Source organism: Lathyrus oleraceus, chromosome 5, assembly GCF_024323335.1.
Source record: "Lathyrus oleraceus cultivar Zhongwan6 chromosome 5, CAAS_Psat_ZW6_1.0, whole genome shotgun sequence".
In the NCBI taxonomy this organism is placed as follows: domain Eukaryota; kingdom Viridiplantae; phylum Streptophyta; class Magnoliopsida; order Fabales; family Fabaceae; genus Lathyrus; species Lathyrus oleraceus.
Genome location: NC_066583.1, coordinates 629,183,691 through 629,199,232, shown reverse-complemented (window position 1 = coordinate 629,199,232; position 15,542 = coordinate 629,183,691). Strand labels below are relative to the sequence as shown.

At 38.4% G+C, this 15,542-nt stretch overlaps 2 protein-coding genes and 1 pseudogene across 2 annotated transcripts; all 3 read left to right on the top strand.

The window, feature by feature from the left end:
* Positions 1–1,463: 1,463 nt before the first annotated feature.
* LOC127082550 (probable fructokinase-6, chloroplastic) lies at positions 1,464–3,456 on the top strand. Its single transcript, XM_051022785.1, has 6 exons — positions 1,464–1,556; positions 1,857–2,069; positions 2,190–2,387; positions 2,490–2,627; positions 2,936–3,052; positions 3,235–3,456. Exons 1-6 carry the CDS (start codon positions 1,464–1,466, stop codon positions 3,367–3,369), a joined length of 894 nt encoding a protein of 297 aa, XP_050878742.1. The 3' UTR covers positions 3,370–3,456.
* Positions 3,457–3,479: 23 nt separating this feature from the next.
* Positions 3,480–4,948, top strand: LOC127087340 (probable aldo-keto reductase 2; annotated as a pseudogene).
* Positions 4,949–4,953: 5 nt separating this feature from the next.
* Positions 4,954–6,859, top strand: LOC127082549 (sulfate transporter 3.1). The gene is made up of 8 exons (XM_051022784.1): positions 4,954–4,965; positions 5,053–5,140; positions 5,227–5,300; positions 5,596–5,934; positions 6,017–6,207; positions 6,293–6,378; positions 6,471–6,547; positions 6,655–6,859. Exons 1-8 carry the CDS (start codon positions 4,954–4,956, stop codon positions 6,841–6,843), a joined length of 1,056 nt encoding a protein of 351 aa, XP_050878741.1. The 3' UTR covers positions 6,844–6,859.
* Positions 6,860–15,542: the final 8,683 nt, after the last annotated feature.

Below are 15,542 nucleotides of genomic sequence, written 5' to 3'. Positions count from 1 at the left end.
AAGATTAAATAAGAATTTCAAAAGCAAATTGATGCGGGGTTTCTGGTGACTTCTACATATCCTCAATGGGTGGCCAATATTGTGCATGTGCCTAAGAAAGATGGAAAAGTCTGAATGTGTGTGGACTATCGTGACTTGAATAAAGCTAGTCCGAAAGATGATTTTCCTCTACCACACATTGATATGTTGGTAGACAATACATCTAAATTCAATGTCTTCTCATTTATGGACGGATTTTACGGTTATAATTAGATTAAAATGGAACCCGAGGATATGGAGAAGACAAATTCATCACACTTTTGGGAACATTCTGTTATCGAGTGATGCCCTTCGGTTTGAAGAATGCCAGAGCCACGTATCAACGAGCTATGACTACCTTGTTTCATGATATGATGCACAAGGAGATTGAGGTGTATGTTGATGATATGATTGCAAAGTCGAAAACGGAAGTTGAACATGTAGAACACTTGTTGAAGTTTTTCCAGCGTTTGAGGAAGTACAAACTCTGCCTGAATCCGAACAAGTGTACATTTGGAGTCCGTTCCGGCAAGTTATTGGGCTGTATTGTCAGTGAAAGAGGTATTGAAGTTGATCCTGCCAAGGTCAAAGCAATACAAGAGATGCCTGCGCCCAAAACAGAGAAACAAGTCCGAGGTTTTCTTGGCCGCTTGAATTATATTTCCAGATTTATATCTCACATGACTGCCACATGTGCGCCTATATTCAAGCTCCTCCAGAAAGATCAATGTCATGATTGAACCGAGGATTTCCAGAAGACCTTTGATAGTATCAAAGAGTATTTGTCTGAGCCTCTGATTCTGTCTCTGCCTGTTGAAGGGAGACCATTGGTTATGTATTTGACCGTGCTTGATGACTCCATGGGTTGTGTGTTGGGTCAGCAAGATGAATCAGGAAAGAAAGAATATGCGATATACTACTTGAGTAAGAAGTTCACTGATTGTGAGTCTCGGTACACTACGCCAAAAATGACTTTTAACAGCGCATCTTAGACAGCGCTTTTAAAAGAAAGCGCTGTCTAAGGTTAAAATTAAAATAAAACACGGAAAATGTTCCAAAAAAATAATGAAAGCGCTGTCTAAGGGGGGGTCTTAGACAGCGCTTTCTAAAAGCGCTGTCTAAGACCCCCCCTTAGACAGCGCTTTTAGAAAGCGCTTTTAAATATAGACCTTAGTCAGCGCTTTTGATAAAGCGCTGTCTAAAGTCTTTAAATTAAAAAAAAAATTAAAACCAAAAGCGCTGTCTAAAGTCTTTATTCCCTCCATGTCACGAAAAAAAAGTTATTCCCTCCCAAATCCTAAAAATCCTACATTCTTCTCCCAAACCCTCAATCAGAGCTTGCTTCTCTTTCTCCCAAATCCACTCCCCCTTTTTCCAACCCTCAATCAGAGCTTGTTTATCCTGTGTGAAAGATTCTTCCCCTAAACCCCATTATATGTGCGAAAATGGGATCCGAAGCTATGGTTCCAGAATGGGCATCGGAGCCTTGCATAATGGGAATCGACGAAGCCGGAAGAGGTCCCGTTCTTGGTCCTATGGTCTATGGCTGTTTATACTGTCCTCTCTCCTACAAGAAAACCCTAGCTACTTTGAGTTTCGCCGGTACTTTCTCAATCAACTTCATTCTCTTTTTTTTCTGATTATTTTATAATCAATTAAATTGGCACCAATGATATTTTGTGTTATTTAATCGTAAGTTAAATATTTGGTTTTGGTTACAACCAATCTTCGACGGTGCCCCTAAGTAAGTAATTTTTGTTGTTTGGCATTACTGTATTTTAGTTTCATGAATCAGAAATCTTAAAGTTCTCTTCCAAACTCATTTTCAACATAAATAGGTTGGTGAGGATGAATTTGGATATATGCTTGCTGATATACTCAAGGAAAATAATGTAAACAACCAAGGGATGCGTTTTGACCCTGGTGCACGTACTGCCTTAGCATTTGTTACACTGAGGAGTGACGGAGAGCGAGAGTTCATGTTTTATCGTAATCCCAGTGCTGATATGCTGCTCCAAGAAGATGAACTAGACTTGGACTTAATCAGAAAGGTGAAAATTAAAACTTCAAAACATTGGTCGAGTCTTATGTTCTTCCAACGTTTTCCACTTTAACTCTACCTAATTCATATATTATTGTTGTAAAATTCTTCTGTTATTTATTTCTGGCAGGCCAAGATCTTTATTTACGGGTCGATCAGTCTTATAACAGAACCATGCAAATCGGCACATATAGCTGCTGCAAAGGCAGCAAAAGATGCCGGCGTATTTCTGTCTTATGACCCTAACCTGCGGCTTCCTTTATGGCCTTCTGCAGATAGTGCTAGAGAAGGGATTCTGAGTATATGGGAGACTGCAGATATCATCAAGGTTCTTTTATTCTTTAGTTTCCGTTCCATTGTTTAGAATACGAATTACAGGGTTATGTCAATACCTTCTCTAACAAAACCAATCTGATAATTGTATTTTCAGATAAGTGAAGAAGAGATTTCATTTCTTACAAATGGTGAAAATCCATACGATGACGCCGTTGTACGAAAACTTTTCCATCCAAACCTCAAGCTACTGCTTGTTACTGAAGGTTCAGAAGGCTGCAGATATTACACCAAGGTATGCCTTCCAAAAACCCTACTCCTTCCGGCCTCAATTAAGCAAAAGTAATTAATTATCTTTGTTATTAATCAATCTGCATTGTTTGACATCTATGTTTAAGAAATTAATTACTAACAAAAAAAATCATGCAGTGAAAAATTATTAGTTTGAAATTCTAATAACACTTATGCTTCTAGTTATAGTGTATTATCGACAAGACGACAACCATGATTTTAAACCTTTTCCATCTGCCATATTGCTATGAAGGATTTTAAGCTTGCCCATATCCACCGTTAATAACATCTGTCCTATCTATTTCTTTGCAGGAGTTTAGTGGTAGAGTGAAGGGAATGAAGGTGGATGCAGTTGACACAACCGGAGCTGGTGACGCGTTTGTGGCCGGAATATTATCACAATTAGCTACAGATCTTTCATTACTTCACGTGAGCATTGTTTTTCTGTCTCAAAGAAGTGTTCAATTTAAAAAGTTTTCATTGCATTTTACTGTCTTAAAATTTTAGCTTACTATTTCTATGATATCTTCCTGGTTATTTTTATTCAATATACATTATTTTTTTCTTCTTTGTACATAACTTTCTAAACATCATGTGGTTTAAACTTGCAGAAAGAGGAACAACTGAGAGATTCTCTCAAGTTTGCCAATGCTTGTGGTGCATTGACTGTGACTGAGAGAGGTGCAATACCTGCATTGCCCACAAAAGAAACTGTTCTGAATGCCCTGCTTGAACCTGTATTGTAATTTCACATCCCCATATTTATTTTTCTTTGGTGAATTTTAGGAACTTATTTAGTTAATGCAGTAAATAAGGCCCAAGTGTTTTAATAATTTGGCATATGCTTTTAACATAGTATATATCAATATCATAGGAGATTTGTCTGGTGTTTCAATCAGAGTCAAAGCAATGACAAAAGTAGGAAGAATGAAGTTGGGATCTCAGGGAATGGAAGTGTCCTCACAAGGACTTGGTTGCATGAGTATGTCTGCTTTCTATGGTCCCCCTAAACCTGAACCTGACATGATTGCTCTCATCCACCATGCCATTCAATCTGGTCTCACTTTTCTTGATACTTCTGATATCTATGGTCCTCACACCAACGAACTCCTTCTTGGAAAGGCTTTGAAGGGAGAGGTGAGAGAGAAAGTTGAATTGGCTACTAAATTTGGAGTCAGAGCTAGGGAAGGGAAATTTGAGATCTGTGGTGATCCAGCTTATGTGAGAGAAGCTTGTGAAGGTAGCTTGAAGAGACTTGATATTGATTCTATTGATCTCTATTATCAGCATCGGATTGATACTCGTCTTCCAATTGAAGTCACGGTTAGATTCTTTTCTTTTCGACTCTCTTTGATTGAAAATGAACTATTTGTTGATATTATATAATATTTTTTGGTTTTAATTGTAAGATTGGAGAGTTGAAAAAACTAGTTGAAGAGGGAAAGATAAAATACATCGGCTTGTCTGAGGCCTCAGCTGCAACAATCAGAAGAGCACATGCCGTTCATCCAATAACAGCTGTGCAGTTGGAATGGTCACTATGGTCAAGAGATGTTGAGGAAGAAATAATTCCAACTTGCAGGTGAGATGTTTTGCTATCAAGTATTTCTCTTTCGTGTACTCTGCTAGATCTGACACAGACACAGAACATGACACTAATACGCAAACACACAATCTGAAGTTTCGATCTTATGTAGATATGAACTCTAACTTGATGAGTTATGATTTTCTGTCTTAGGGAACTTGGTATTGGAATTGTGGCATATAGTCCTCTTGGGCGAGGATTCTTTTCATTAGGAACAAAGTTGCTTGAGAGTTTGTCACAGGATGATCACCGGAAGGTTTGTCGAAATCATACTTTTACAGAAATTCATGTCAATTACTTATTCAATCACATATTTCCTGTAGTGATCAACATATGTCAGAGAAATTGTCAATTCCGTCTTTATTTGATAATGATATACCTTAATGTTGCAGCATTTGCCTCGATTTCAACCTGAAAACCTGTAGCAGAACCAAACTATATTTGACAAAGTTAATGAACTGGCTACAAAGAAAGGGTGTACTCCATCTCAGCTTGCACTAGCCTGGCTTCATCACCAAGGAAACGACGTGTGCCCGATACCCGGAACAACCAAAATTGAGAACTTGAATCAAAACATAGGTGCTTTATCTGTCAAACTAACACCAGAAGAATTGGTAGAAGTTGAGTCCTTAGCAGATGCTGTTAGGGGTGATAGGTATATGGAAGGTATAAGTACATGGAAGGATTCTGATACTCCACCACTCTCTTCATGGAAAGCTGCATAATGAAGTGATTTTCTTGCATAATGTTCATTCTAGTATTGTAACTTTGGTGTTTGGTGCTGTTACATCAGTATACTATAATGTTTTATTGTTTACTTAAAATCTTTAATCCAACCTTTCAGGTTACGAGGGACCGAGCTGTAAGAGATTGGGTGCTCGATGAGACTGCTGATAATATACACAGGAACTTTGGTTCTGGATATCCTGCAGGTGAGAGTGTCATGAGTACATCGCATATGTGTATTCCACACATTATTCAAACATTATTTCTCTACATTTATTTGTCTCTCTAATAGATTTAGTGTTTGTGTCACCTTATATGAGCACAGCCATCAAAACTGGACTCATCACTGGTATAATAGCTCTTGCAGTAAGTACATCTCAATTCTCATTTCTTTCTCTACATTTATTTGTCTCTCTAATAGTACCGACGACCGATATCATGTTTCTGGTGTCCGTACTTTATAGTTAATCATGCCAACAAGGTTTTGAAAACCAAATTCATGATTATGCAGGAAGGAATAGCAGTAGGAAGAAGCTTTGCAATGTTCAAGAATTACCATATTTATGGCAATAAAGAAATGATAGCTATTGGCACCATGAATATTTTTGGTTCACTAACCTCTTGCTACCTCACAACAGGTAAAAATTTCATCATCAATTAGTATCAATTAGTATCCGCGTCAACTGTTAACAAATTTCAACATGTTGTTTCAAGACCGTTTTCTCGTTCGGCTGTGAATTACAATGCTGGTTGCAAAACTGCTGCATCAAACATTGTAATGTCAATAGCAGTGATGTTGACATTGTTATTCCTAACACCTTTGTTCCATTACACTCCTCTAGTGGTGTTATCCGCCATAATCGTATCTGCAATGCTTGGACTCATAGATTATCAAGCCGCAATCCATTTGTGGAAAATCGATAAATTTGATTTTCTAGTATGTTTCAGTGCGTATATTGGAGTTGTCTTTGGCAGTGTTGAAATTGGCTTAGTACTAGCAGTATGTATCATTATGCTCTTTTTTTTTAAAGCCATTTTTCTATTCTTATTGAAACTAATATATGCTTTTTGTGAATATGCAGGTTGCAATATCTGTACTCAGAGTACTTTTATTTATAGCAAGGCCTAGAACATTTGTTTTAGGAAACATTCCGAATTCATCGGCATACAGAAATGTAGAACATTATCCAAATGCACATCATGTTCCTGGAATACTAATTCTTGAAATTGACGCGCCGATTTACTTTGCAAATGCAAGCTATTTAAGAGAGAGGTGAAATACTAACTAGTTTATGAAAAAGAGAAGAAAAGAATTGCATTCGAAAAATTGTAAACTTAGTAGAAATTTTTGTTTATAGGATTACAAGGTGGATTAATGAAGAGGAAGAGAAAATTAAAGGTGCAGGAAGTACTAGTTTGCAGTATGTTATAGTGGATATGACAGGTAAGTTCTAGATAAAAAAGTGATTAAGAGATTAATTAACAATCTGGTTCAAAAGATTTCGAGTTTAACTTGAAGTTTATTTTGATTCGCAGCTGTTGCGAACATTGATACAAGTGGAATAAGCATGCTTGAAGAGTTCAAGAAGACGGTCGACAGAAAAGGACTACAAGTAATTCTTCGGCGTCTCATTTTTATCTAAGTTTATTTAAATATCAAATTATTTGTCACTTTATAATATCGAGCTGATTTTTCGTACTTTTTTTTCTATGGTTTTAGCTCGTTTTGGTCAATCCGGGAAGCGAGGTGACGAAGAAGCTGAACAAATCAAAGTTCCTAGATGAAATAGGACACAAATGGGTTTATGTGACAGTTGAAGAGGCTGTTGGAGTATGCAGCAGCTTCATGCTTCATACACAAAAGGCTAACCCCATGAAAGATGAATCAGAAGGTTTGAATAATGTGTGAGAAGAAACATTGTTTATTAGAGCACAGGAACTTTGTTTAATGCTTTACATTCTAATTATTTTATAGTCTTCAAATAATAATATTATTTCAATTATATTACTTTTATTTTGCAGATTATGAATGATGATATTGATGAAGATTTTCAATCCATTGAAGATGAAGAGATTAAATTTTTTTAATAGATGATGGTCATTTTAAAGATGTTATTTTGATTATAAATGATAATTGACATTAAGATATATACAATGAAGATGTTATTTTGATTGTGAATGATGTTTACTTTATGTTAATGATGTTTTTATATTAGGTTTTTGTATGACAAATTGATGCGCCCCAATGGTTTGGACGTGTCATTCGGATTCTTAGCACCCGCGACCGTCAACTTAGGTTTAATCTTAAGTAGACCGGATACCGTCAAAAATTGGTAGAAAAAAGGCCAAAATGGCATATATAAAATGTGATAATTGTCTGTCAAAATCTGGTTGAAAACAGGTAGAAATTCTGGTTTATAAACCTGGAAAAAATGTGGTTTAAAACAAAAGCTTCAAAAAATTCGTATACCTTAGACAGCGCTTTTGTAAAAAGCGCTGTCTAAGGGGGGGATTAGAAAGCGCTTTAGGCAAAAGCGCTGTCTAAGGGGGGGGAGGGGGCTTAGACAGCGCTTTTTGAAAAGCGCTGTCTAAGGTATACCTAAAAAAATTAAAATAGGAGGGTCTTAGAAAGCGCTTTTGGCCAAAGCGCTGTCTAAGGGGGTGGGGCTTAGACAGCGCTTTTCAAAAGCGCTGTCTAAGGTATACCTAAAAAATTTAAAATAAGAGGGTCTTATAAAGCGCTTTTGGCCAAAGCGCTGTCTAAGGGGGGGGGGGGCTTAGACAGCGCTTTTAAGATTTAAAAAAAGCGCTGTCTAAACCTTTAGCAGCGGAGGTTTAGACAGCGCTTTAAAGCGCTGTCTAAGGCTAAAAAAAGCGCTGTCTAAGATCTTGTTTGTTGTAGTGGTACTAAATGCTTGAGAAGACATGATGTGCTTTGGCTTGGGCTGCTAAGCGCTTACGCCAGTATATGCTGAATCATACAACTTGGTTGATATCCAAAATGCATCCAATCAAATATATCTTTGAGAAGCCTGCTTTAACTGGGAGGATTTCCCGTTGGCAGATGTTGCTATCTGAGTATGATATTGAGTATCGAGCTCAAAAAGCTATTAAAGGTAGTATCTTGGTTGACCACTTGGCACATCAACCAATTGAAGATTATCAGTCTGTTCAGTACGACTTCCCTGATGAGGAGATTCTGTATTTGAAAATGAAAGATTGCGATGAGCCTACGCTAGATGAAGGGCCAGAGCCTGGTTCCCGATGGGGTATGGTGTTCGATGGCGATGTTAATCAATATGGAAATGGTATTGGGGCAGTAATTATTACCCCTCAGGGCACACATTTTCCTTTTACAGCAAGGCTAACTTTCAAATGCACAAATAATATGGCGGAGTATGAGGCCTGTATCATGGGTTGGGAAGAATGTATTGATCTTAGGATCAAACATCTTGATGTTTATGGTGATTCGACCCTTGTTGATAATCAGATTAAGGGTGAATGGGAGACGAATCAGCCTGGCCTCATCCCATATAGATATTATGCGAGGAGGATTTCAACTTTCTTTACTGAGGTTGACTTCCATCATATTCCTCGAGATGAGAATCGGATGGCAGATGCTCTTGCTACGCTTGCTTCAATGATTGTCGTCAAGTATTGGAATGAAGTTCCCAATATTACCGTGATGTGCTTGGATAGACCAGCTCACGTGTTTGCAATTGAAGAAGTGAAAGATGATAAGCCGTGGTATTATGATATCAAGTGCTTTCTCCAAAGTCAGATTTACCCGCCTGGGGCATCCGTTAAAGATAAGAAGACTTTGAGGAGATTATCTAGCAGTTTCTACCTTAATAGTGATGTGCTTTATAAGAGGAATTTTGACATGGTTCTGCTCAGATGCGTGGATAGACACGAAGCAGACCTATTGATGACTGAAGTCCATGAGGGTTCATTTGGTACTCATTCTAATGGACATGCCATGACAAAGAAGATGTTGAGAGCAGGCTATTATTGGCTGACAATGGAGTCTGACTGCTGCAAATATGTGAAGAAATGCCATAAGTGTCAGATTTATGCGGATAAGATTCATGTTCCCCCGACACTTCTGAATGTTATTTCCTCACCATGTCCTTTTTCCATGTGGGGAATTGACATGATTGGCATGATTGAGCCAAAGGCGTCGAACGGTCACTGTTTTATTCTCGTAGCCATTGATTACTTCACCAAGTGGGTTGAAGCGACATCGTATGCGAATGTGACCAGGCAGGTGGTTGTGAAGTTTATCAAGAATCAACTCATATGCCGATATGGTGTGCCAGACAAGATCATTACTGATAATGGATCTAACTTGAACAACAAGATGATGAAAGAGATGTGTAGCGAGTTCAAGATTGCACATCATAATTCTTCTCCCTATAGACCCAAGATGAATGGGGTTGTTGAAGCTGCTAACAAGTACATCAAGAAGATTATTTAGAAGATGGTGGTTACGTACAAAGATTGGCATGAGATGCTGCCATTTGCCTTGCATGCCTATCGTACATCTGTCCGCACTTCAACAGGGGCAACCCCTTTCTCTCTTGTGTATGGCATGGAGGTTGTGCTCCCCGTGGAGGTTGAGATCCCATCAATGAGAGTCTTGATGGAGGCCAAGTTGACTGAGGCTGAATGGGTTCAGAGTCGTTATGACCAGTTGAACTTAATAGACGAGAAGAGATTAACTGCCATGTGCCATGGTCAGTTATATCAACAGAGGATAAAGAAAGCCTTTGATAAGAAGGTCAAGCCTCGTATGTTCCGAGAAGGTGACGTTGTGCTCAAGAAAGTTTTATCTTTCACACCCGATTCCAGGGGCAAGTGGACTCCAAACTATGAAGGTTCATACGTTGCTAAGAGAGCCTTTTCAGGCGGTGCTTTGTTTCTTACAACTATGGATGGGGAGGATTTCACTCGTCCTGTGAATTCAGATGCAGTCAAGAAATACTTCGCCTAAAAATAAAAACAGAATAACTCGCTAAGTTGAAAACCCGAAAGGGCAACTTAGGCAAAAATGAGCGTCTCGGTGGATTGAAAACCCGAAAGGGCGGTCCAGGTAAAAGTTAGAGACATGAAAAAAAATGAATATATATATCCCGCTAGATTGAGTACCTCGCCCTGGGGCAATCTAGGCAAAAATTAGGGATTTGGCAAGTAACTGCATCCTGACAAGACTTTGTTCTTCAACTGTCTTCTGTCAAAGATTCTCGCTCAGTCATCGTCAACTGAAGCTTCAAATACATTGGATTCGGAGTTGGTGGAGAAACGGTCATTATGTTCAATGTAGCCCTTTTTCCAATATATATCACCAATTTCAAATTTGTAAAGATCCATGGAGTCTCGCCATTTGCGGACTACCATTCTATTAAATAAATTTGAGCCTTTATCCAATTCTTGGCACTCTTATTTGTTTATGTTTAACAAATGTTTGCATGTTTTAATTGATAAATATCATTGTTTTAAAACAAATAAAGTTTTTATAAACTGTTTTTAAACAAAGTGAACATTCACAATGACTAAAAGGATAAATGGAATGTCTTTAGTGCTCTCCTAAGGATAGTAAGATTTCCAAAAGGTAAGACATTTGTTCATATTTCTGGCATTCTTATATCCTCTTCATCAGCTTTCAAGTTGTCTCCCCAGCGAGCACAAAAAAGAGTGATGCATCATCAGCTTCCTAGAGAGTCTAATATGAGAAGTTCTCTTTGATGGCAGTGGATTGATCTATCTTATTGGATTGATTTCCCCTAGCAGAGTTTTTGGATGTTTATCCAGCGCAATCCCGGATAGTTTGTTTGTGCATACATGCTCGTTTCCCCCGCGGAGTCTTAGCAATCCATGATTGGTTGTTTGATTGATATGTGGATGATCCTCTCTGTTCCAGTCCTTGCTTTGATCTTTTAGAGACGTGTATCCCTTTATATCAGGCACTAGCATTTGTGTTTTATCAATTATATGGTTGTCATCCCTAGTTGATATGCTATCTATTCACGAGGAAGTTTGTCTTTCCCTAGTATGAGTAGAAGTCCTCAGCGGAGTTAGCATGTGTTTCCTGCATAGTTGCCTTTCCAGATAAGTCGTTTCCTCAGCAGGAAGTTTGTCTAGAGCAGTCGGTGAAAGGTTTTGTTTCCCTTTTCATCCCCAGCAGGGTTGCTCATAGATTATCCCCAGTTTGGTCGCTTACAGTTCATCCCCAGTAGAGTTGCCTGATCCGAGCTTGATAATTTATATCCCATCCAAGTCTGAAGATTTCTTCCAGTATTGAGGGATTTTGAGGAAGATGTGTTGTTTCCTTCCCCAGTGAAGCAAATTGTTCTTTCTCCCTTTAGCAGAGATGTCTCTCCATCAGTTAGAAGGGAGTTTTGATTGATGAGTCTGTTTGGTGGTTGTTCCCCATAGAATTTTACATCATCCCTTGATGAGATCCCCAGTATATTTCTTCTATGATAGATCTTATTGATATCCAGTCACCTGTCCCCGAGAATTGTTAGAATATCCCCGGCAGTCGAAAACTGTGACCTTTGCTTATCCCCAGCGGTGGTCTGTGTCCCCAGCGGTGATTGGTGTTTCCTGGTATTTGATGCATCCCCATCAGAGTTGATTTCTCTTGTGGGCCTGGCCTTTCTCTTTTTGAGATGTTATACCGGACGTCCATTCGTGGCTCTTAAGCCTGTTTGTGTTAGATATGTCTGTCAGTCAGCATTAATCATGCATAAACCATGCATATACATGCATAATCATAGCATTCAGATATTCATGTTTGCATTCTTTTCCATATATCTTTGCTTGTTATCTCCTGCTATTGGTGAAATGTTCTTCCCTAAGCAAATGTTTGTGTCTGATCTCTCCATATAGAGTCAGCCCCAGAGGCAAAAAGTGTCTATCTTTCCTTCTTTTCTTCCCCACTGAGTTATGTCCTCGTGGATGATTATTGTTTCAGTTTCCTCCCAGTTGTGTATCGGGATGGAATTACTCCCCCGAGTTGTATCCTCATTGGGTTGAGTCTTGTTAATTGTGTCTTTCTAGTTTGTTCCTAGATTGACTCCTTTCTTGTTATTCCCCTACAGTTACCTGTGGTTTAGCTGCTCAATTGCTCAGTAACCAGTAATTGTTCATTCTTTTCCCCAGTGGACTTTATGGCCTTCTACCCAGTAACTGGTAGTTGTAAGTCCTATTTCTGTGGTTTTCTACCCAGTAACCGGTAGATGTAATCCCCTCTTTGTTGGTTATCTTTACCCAGTAACCGGTACTGATATTCCTTCGTTTTTGAGTATACCACCCAGTAACCAGTGATATATCTCTTGGATAATTGCTTTTATTAAGCAATTCATCCCCCGCCGAGTCATCTTTCATTTACCCTTGTTTGGTAATGATTGTTTCTCCCTTTGATTGGTCATCATTTTATATCCAGTACTCGGTATCCCGATGTCCTTTCTTTTTGGTCGATTTATCCTTTATTAACCCAGTAACCGGTTGTGGATAATCTTCCATGCGAGTATGTTATCTATGTTCTGACGGTAATAGATAATATATCTCATGCACTCTTCAGTCGAAGTCTTATTCTTCCCCATTTGAGTAAGATTCGTATTTCCTTGTGGAATCGAATACCCATCCTGTAAGTCGAGTTTGCTTTTTCAGCCCTCTTTTTAGATGATGAGTGTCTTGGATATGTTCCCAATTCATGCCTGGTTGGTCACCTATTATATGCCCAGTAACCGGTATCCCTGGTGTTCCTTCCTTCTGCTCCCTATTATGACTTTTTGTCCCCTGTGGAGTCAGATTTTCCTGAGTTGAGATGTGCCTTTTGGGTCCTCCTTGGATGTTTCGGATGATTGATATCTCTCACCCTTATACCAGTCTTAGATATTCTCTCTCCCTGAGCATGTTGTTCTCTCACCCAGTAACCGGTGTTTTGATAACATGTCTCTCTTTGAGTTTATTACCCAGTAACCGGTAATATCTCGTTGTTTCCTCCTCAGCTGAATCCTTTATGGATTTCCCCATCTGAGTCCGGATTTTAATCCGAAGTATCCTTTGTGGATAGTTTTGTTGTATTGGCATATTCCCCAATACATGCATTCTTTGCGTCAGTTCGAGTCTTTCCATTGATTTATTTTCATGGAATCCCTTCGTGTCTCCCAGCAAGTTTTCTAGTCGTGACCTGCTCACGCATTTTTACTCTATCTTTCCCCCAGAGTCTCTGTCTCCCTAGTGAGTGTGTTACTCCTACGGATTTTCAGTTTCTCCTGATTTCTTTTCCTTTGTGGCAATTATTCACCATGAAGATTTTATTTTGCATGCATACATTTGCATCATGAGATCTCTTAGGGACCAAAATTCGTCTTTGTTATTATTTAAGCCCATTCTACCTCGTCAAGACGAAGATTTTAACCTTCATATCTCCTGCTAGAATGACCTTAAATAGGGGCATCTTTAAGACCCTAATTTTGACCCTAAGATCCCTCATGGCATCATATCATTGCTTATTGCATTGCCTCAAGGATCATAGCATGTTTGGCTCCTTAACCCTAGGGGTGGGCCTTGTGTGAGTGGTTTGAGACCACCAAGCATGCTTGTATTGTATATTATTGCTTTCTTTATTTTTACTAACCAAAATCACAAAAATATGTCACTAACTCTTTTTGTTTTGAAGCTCAAGTGATCATGTGCTCCCATGCTCCTAGGAGGCTCCTAAGCTCAATGAAGTGGCTAGATGAAGATGAAAGCAAGAAAGAGAATGGTCCAAAAATGTCTTAATCATCATATATATCTCACAAGTATCTCAATTTGTCAATTTGATCAAGATAATCCAAAGGGCTTGAGGATTGTTTCCCAAGGAAACCCTAATTCAACTATGCATTGACTGTGCCTTGCTCATGAAGCAACCTCAACCTATGATCAAATTAAATCAAGGGAATTTATTTAATTCATTATTTTATGCATATATGAGCCTATGTGAGGCCTCTCAATCATTCATTCATCAAGATTTGAAGTTTGGCCTTGAGAAGTTGACCAGTCAAGTCATCTGACTAAACTGAGGATCACTGAGACATAACTTGTGATGTGTTTGTCAAATGAAGATGACCCTATGATAAAAAATATTCTTAAGAACCATATGAACAACTTTTATGTTCATCAAAAATTCATTTGAAACTTGGAAGATCATCATTCATTGCAAAACATTATAGGTCATTTTGACTGAAACCCTAATTTTGGGTCAACTTCCTTAGGACCTAACTTATTTCCTTTTGATGATTTTGAGGTGATACAAAATGCATTGGAAAGATTAAGATGTCTACTTAAAATGTTACGTTGGACAAAATTTCATAATCCTAAAAGAAACACATGTGATAATACAAAACATTATAGGTCACTTTGGACCTAAACCATTGAATTTTGAAAATATACAACTTCAAGTGCTCATAACTTTCTTATGAAAAATCCAAATGATGCAAAATTTAAGTCCAAATTGATCATCTTGAAAAGATATACAAATTTGATGTTAAAGGTTTTTCCATTTGAGGCTTGCATCATTGAAACAGAAGGGTTTGAAGTTGCTTGGTTTTGTTTAAAATTTTCAAAGGGAACCTAGACATGTTTTGTACCAAAAACTTCACAACCAGTTTTCGTAAATTTCCAAACTCCAAATGAATTTTTGCCCAACATGACTTTTATTACTTATTTCAAGTTCTTTCCAACCATTACTCACATGACCATTTTTGGATTTTTCATGTGGGAGTTTCGAAGAGCTTAATGTTTATGCTCATTTTTGCAATTCACATCATAACTTGGAATACAAGCTTGTGCAGCCTCTTGTGCACGTCCAATTCAACTACATTTGATCTCAGCATTCATTTCCATTCATTCTTGGGCTTTGCACGCGCCTGTACAGGCCCATGCATGCAGGATCCAAGTTTCATGCACACGAGCAAAACACCACCTTGCATCTATTCCAGCCATAAATAGAAGCTCTTGCTCATTCAAAAATCTACCTGAAGGAGATCTGAAACGCTGCTGGATTGAAAACCACACCCTCACTCAAAGGAATTTCAGTTTTCATTTTCAATTTCAAGCTTGAATTTCAACATCATTAGTTGATCTTCAAGTCTTAATTCCTTAGCCTTGCATCATCATTACACTTCCAGAACAAGATTGGATCAAAAGCTTGAAGAACTCGTGTTGCTTGAAGTTGCATTTCAGAGGTAGAACCTCAATTTTTCTTGATCTAGATCTTGCTATACAATGTGAATTGCTTTAGTTTTTGTTGTTTTCTGAAGTCCTCATGCATGAGGCAAGCTAGTGGTGGTCTTAATTTCATAGATCGTGCCATTTCAGATCAAACACCATGATCTTCAAACTCTTTTTTCTCTCTAAATAGGAACATTGAGGAGAATCCATGGTTACAGGGGTGATGTACATCACCCCAGCCTCATTTTGATACCTTACTTTTTCATTTTGATTAAAGTTCAAATCCCTGCGCGTGGTGGCCGGAATCAGTTGTCTGGCCGGATAAGATGATGGTTTCCACCACCATCCCCACCTGGGAGCTTCCAGGTCATTGGATCTTGTTAA